This window comes from Lolium perenne, chromosome 3 (genome assembly GCF_019359855.2).
Source record: "Lolium perenne isolate Kyuss_39 chromosome 3, Kyuss_2.0, whole genome shotgun sequence".
Lineage (NCBI taxonomy): Eukaryota > Viridiplantae > Streptophyta > Magnoliopsida > Poales > Poaceae > Lolium > Lolium perenne.
In genome coordinates, this window is record NC_067246.2 from 132,847,124 (window position 1) to 132,852,781 (window position 5,658).

The 5,658-nt window shown below is 47.0% G+C and overlaps 1 protein-coding gene across 1 annotated transcript; it reads right to left on the reverse strand.

Moving 5' to 3' along the window:
* Positions 1 to 681: 681 nt before the first annotated feature.
* On the reverse strand, positions 682 to 2,148 carry LOC127342478 (germin-like protein 5-1). The gene is made up of 2 exons (XM_051368435.2): positions 1,935 to 2,148; positions 682 to 1,386 (listed from the first exon to the last, which is right to left on the reverse strand). Exons 1-2 carry the CDS (start codon positions 2,059 to 2,061, stop codon positions 848 to 850), a joined length of 666 nt encoding a protein of 221 aa, XP_051224395.1. The 5' UTR covers positions 2,062 to 2,148; the 3' UTR covers positions 682 to 847.
* Positions 2,149 to 5,658: the final 3,510 nt, after the last annotated feature.

Genomic DNA, 5,658 nt, shown 5'->3' on the forward strand with positions numbered 1-5,658 from the left:
CCGATTGTGGCACCGTCAAGATCTTTTACGCGCTTTTGAAAGCGGCAAGTGATCGTCTACCGCAGCAACGAGAGCCTCCTCTTGTAGGCTTTGGAAATCTTCAAGGGTTAGTCTCGTTCATCCCCTCATTGCTCCCGTCTTCTAGATTGCATCTTGGCTTGGATTGCGTTCTTGCGGTAGGAAATTTTTTGTTTTCTATGCAACGAATCCCTACAGGCGGGCAGGGGCGGCCGTGGTGGGCGGTGGAGACGGGGCCGTGGTGGGCGGGGCGGCCGACCCACGGCCGGTGGCTGGCGGAGGCTGTGGTGGGCGGGGCGACGGGGCCATGGCGGGCGGCGCGCCGGCAGGGGCGGCGGCGGGGCGGCAACGGGCCGGTGGCGGCGGCCGGCCGACCGGGCGGGGCAGGGGCAGGGGCAGTGGGGCTGGAGGAGGAAGAAGGAGAGGAGGAAGAAGGGGAAAAAAGAAAAAAAATGATTTAGCATATTCTAGGAATATGCTCTTTTACAGTTTAGGGATACGGGTTCTGCTAGCTCGTCCGAGTTTTTGGCCGGCGAAAAGTGAATACAGGGCCCTTTACTCGTATTTTAAGGGGCGAAAATATACGGGACCTGTTAGACATGCTCTAAGTTTGCAACACATCGTGGATAAGAAAAAAAAGTATTAGCAACACGGCTTTCCCGATTGGCGTTATCCAACTTCATTGCAGAACGTAATTTGAGCGAGCTGCGAAACTGACAAGTATGCTATGTACGTGTGCGTAACGCAGTTATTGCAAGACAAACAAATCAGCAAGCAAATAAACCAGTGGAACTTGAACAAAAGCGCGGAAGGTGCTCCATGAAGCTCTTCAACTCTTTGGTGCAAACTTGGACTTGATCTTGTCGACCTCCTCGGTGCCGATCTGGAAGGCCTTGGCGAGCACGTCGTCGGGCACCTCCGGGGAGGCCCCGAAGAGCGTCATGGCGATGGACTGCGTGCCGGGGAGCTGGCTGTTGAAGGCGGAGATGACGGCGGCGGGCTTGTCGCCGCTGTTCTTCTGGAAGTGCACGAGGCCCCGCGGGAAGGCGAAGACGTCGCCCTCGCAGATGGTCTTGGCGAAGAGCTTGTTGGCGGTGGTGATGAAGCCGACGTCGAGCTCGCCGTAGAGGACGAAGACGAGCTCAGTGGCGCGCGGGTGGGTGTGCGGCGGGTTGAGGCCGCCGGGGGCGTAGTCGATGCGAGAGAGGGAGACGCCGAGGGTGTTGAGGCCGGGCACCTTCTCGACGTTGGCGCCGGTGACGACGGAGCCGGAGGTGGTATTGGTGGCGCCGGGCTTGGCGAGGATGCCGCTGAAGAAGTCCTCCGCCGTGGCGTTCGCCTTGCACGGGAACCCGTTCAGCTTGAGCTCTGCGCGTGTTTGCAAACGGGTTACGTCACGTGAGCTGTGAGCATCGTACTTGCGCACACATGAGGACTGGATGCATCGACCACAATTGCATGTATGACTTTTGCATTGGTCCAACAGTTGGTCGTGGACATACCAACAAACTAGTTGGTCGTGCAAACTTGAAGCATGGCATTTGATTTACTTATATTCTTAGTACTAGTAAGTTTCGGAGAGCGATTTCAAACTGAATCACGTTTGGAACTATAAACGGATTAAACATTTGATGGCTGGAAAGGAAGTCTATGATCATGGACTTCGGATCCTAAACGTCTATTTGCAGTTTTGCACCTATATATTCTCATCGCTGCCATCGATTACTCTGCCCCAAATCATGAACGGTCACCCGATTTAGCATTATAACTACCTAACGTGAATATCTCACAGTACGTCAGAGTGCCAGATAGTACAAAACCGTCTAGCCATACGTCTTGAATGCGGAATGGGAGAACCGGTTCAGTTAAACCCGGCGAGAAACAGAGGACTTCAACAAATCTTGAGCTGCGCATACCTGAGTTGAGATCGGCGACGCAGATGTCCTGGAGGTTGTCGGGGTCGCTGGCGAGCGACGGCACCGCGAGGACAAGCGCCACCGCCACCGCCGCGAGAAACAGGGAAGAGCAAGACCGGGCCATCATCGCGCACTGCTGGCTCCACTTCCCTTTGCGCCTCTCCTGCCTTGAGATGGCTGCCGCTGCTGGCTTAGCAGGATGCAGATCAGCCCTGGAAACTTATATAGTGGTTAAGGAGTGAGATGAGGCGAAAAGATTGGGCTCAAAGAAGAGTTGGTGCGACCGTTAGCTACGGAGGCTAGTGACCTGTGTACTTCAGGCTCAAGCAAAGAGACGCGGTGATGTGCAGATTTCCGGTTGGTGATTAGTCACTGCGAGGCAGATTGTTTGGTTTGGGAATTTAAGATATCTCGGCGCCTTCAGCCTCTGGTTCCCCGTGTGACCCTCATGTCATTGTGCAGCACACGGGACATTGCTAATGGCAGGTATAATGCCAAGTCTTTCTCACAAAGTTCCAGTCTTCTAGATTACAACATGATGATTCGTATAAAGTCAGGCTCTAGGTGAACCATAAAGGGGCAAAAAAAGATGCAGACATCGTAGCGTGTTTTAGCTTTACTTTATCTAAATTCAAACCTCAACGGACCGTAATCTCGTGAGAGACAGCGATCGCGCGCTTGCCGTGGAGAAGCTGCATATTTGATCATCCGCTTACGCCACGATAGATGGCCCTGTCAGACATAAGAAGAACCCGTTACGTACGTTGCTGGTGACTACAGATTCTCAGTTAATAACAAGCCTTAACCTGCTGGGCAGCGGGCGTTCCTGAGATGAAAACGACTTGTTTCTTCCAGAGAAACCTTTTGTTTTCCGGTGTTGAACCGGCGTGCAAATCACCCGTTGATGTAGAAATGGATGGACTTATGTGGATGCTAAAGCCAGATCATCGCAAAGCAATACGTATTTGCCTGTTCACTTGCATATTTATTTTTTGTTGAACTGGAAAGTCCCCCCAATCTCTTCAAATATTAGGATCACTTGCGAACACTGTACTGCTAAGACACCAAGACGGCCAATCTATGGATCATAAAATTAATTATAACAGTTACTAACAGAAATACTTCTCCGCAGTCCGCACATGACATGAAGTAATTCCTTAACGTCTTGAGAGTTGAGACGTCCTCTAGTTTCGACTTCACTTCAATGCAACGCTGGAGAGATGGGAGCTCCGTAGGAACATAATTAGCTCAATAGTCACTTATCTGCTTTCTGGTTCCGTGCATATCCAGCTAAGTTTATACTCCTAATAGGAACTGCTCATGTTTTCATGTGGAAATATTTCGGAAATTCGGATGCTTGATAAGGATTGCTACTGTAAACTACAAAGTCTGACCATAGTCTGCAGGGTGAGAGACTATTCAGGTCTAACATAAAGCTGCATTGCTTGCATGATCTCGATCACTCGATGTCAATGCATAGACGTTTTGCCGTAGTATTTAAAGAAAACAAAGGGGCCGGGCTGGGTTGTGGTTTTCTTACTTTATTTATTTATTTATTATTTATGTTCCCAGAGGATGCCCCGGCATCAAACTGAGTTTTAATACTTGATCACCAGCAAGATTTGGGACCTTTCTTTTGTCTAAATAAGATCTGGACCTAACAAGACAATGAAATCGCGAGCTTTATGCAAAAGCTGGAACAAAGGGACTTAGATTAGACAGCAGATAACCTCCTACCCACTTCACTGGAAATTCTCTACCAAAACCTGCCTTTGACATATTCATGTTTCCTAGATGGAGCATAACAGAAGGCCATATATATTCCACTCTCTTTCATATCATGCAGTGCAGATAATTTACCAAAACTCTTCCTTTCTGAAGGAGAGAGACCTGTACTCAGGTTTCTTTGCAAAGTTCCCCATGAGCTACCATTACTTTCTCGTGGTATGCAATGTACAAGCAGCGAGACTCAATAGGTTAAGGGATGTGACGGGCGACATAGGCGACGCCGTTGATCACTCCGAGGCTCATCACGGACAGCGACGATGAGGAATGTTAAGCTGTGATTCAAATTAATATAAAGTCTAACTTTGAACAGAGCAAAGCTAGGCCCGTCGCCGATCTAGTTCAGCGCTACTATATATACCTTTTATAAGCTGTCGAACAGGACTTCTCATTGGAGGGATTTTTCCACATTAAAATCCTTATGTCCCTGCGTTTTGGTTTGATTTTCTTCGTTTATTGCATGTCGTGTTCATATCAAGGATGAGACCCCGCTCTACCGTACCGGCATTGTACTTTGCCAGACTCTGGAAGGATTTCCAAACCTTTGCAATTCATCCAGAATGATGAAGCGACTTGAGAAGAGGAGGAACTAAAGAAGGACATCGATGGAATCGGCACAGATCACGTAGGGTCCTTCTTTGCTACTCTTTCCATATCACAACTAAATGATGGGTCATGTCATTAGTAAAAAATTAAACTGTTAATCTAGTATGGGGACGTGCCCGACGGAAGTACTTCATCCCGCGTAGGGAGTTAGCTTTCGGCCTTATAAGGATGGAGAGATTAACCTCCAAATGCATGGAGGTAATCTTTCACAATCTAAAATTTTAGAATAAATTTTTTCTTAAACCTTCAATGCAATTGACGATCCCTTTTACAGTTTGGTTCGTTTCGACGAGACTTTAATACATAACCCTTTTTCATATGTTTTGAGGAAAAAACTATCCGTCGCCAATTTCCAGATTATTGCACTATGGCTAGGTTATTAGTTAACAGTTACCACCTTAATTAATACACGGTCACTAGATAAATTTCCATGTTTTTTGGCACGGCAATGATCTACATGTTTGATCCACTATAAACATGCAAAATATGACATTACCATCATGTCAGGCTTACATTGGTGAGAGCTATGTTTAGAAAAAACTGATAACCATTTGATTTTAATATGGTAGTAGCAAACTTGACTCTACCTGGTGACCATGATCATAATATGGCAACTATGTTCAAAAGAAGTTGTTAAAATATGTCAATACGAGATATAATTTTGAAGATCTAGCCGCGATAAAGCCAACCGTGAAAATAGATCAAAATTTTGACATACTGTTTAGGAGATCAAACATTTTAAAGCTTGAAAACCAAAATGAATCCCACACGGCTACAACTGATAATTTTTTTTAAATAATACGTTTATTCAGTTAAGTCCAAAAATATTACTTAAATTGACGGGTTTTTAAAAATAATACAGCAATGGCCACATGAGGGTAGAAAGGGCCTATCGACGAAAAGGTGGCCGAGCAGGTGCTGGCAGCCTTTGTCGACCAACTCACATGTCACATCGTGTGACCTTTTGATGGCGAAAGGTCCTATTGGCCACCAGTTGGCCGAAAGGCCTTATTAGCCACTAGTTGGCTGAAAGGTTGCATGATCAATGCAACACAGCGATGCTCAGCCTACACATGATCATTTTCTCGCCATATCTCGCCATGACCTCTTGTAAGGGTATTTTACTCTTATCCATTATTTTGGTAACAATGACACCGTGCTAGAGTATTTGACCTAATACGTTTATAAGGATTATCTCAGGTATTAGGCAAAGAGGCATAAATGGTGTATCAAAGAAACAAGAAGGCTAAAGGAGACCCCCCACTTCAACAACAATCGAAAAGGGGTCTACAGCAGAAATCCGGTCTGCCACCCGGTTGGACCGGGCTCCAGA

Coding starts and splice junctions, on each gene's coding strand:
- LOC127342478 (XM_051368435.2), bottom strand. CDS start 2,061: ATGATGGCCCGGTCTTGCTCTTCCCTGTTTCTCGCGGCGGTGGCGGTG. Junction 1,387..1,934: donor CGTCGCCGATCTCAACTCAG/GTATGCGCAGCT, acceptor AAACACGCGCAG/AGCTCAAGCTGAACGGGTTC.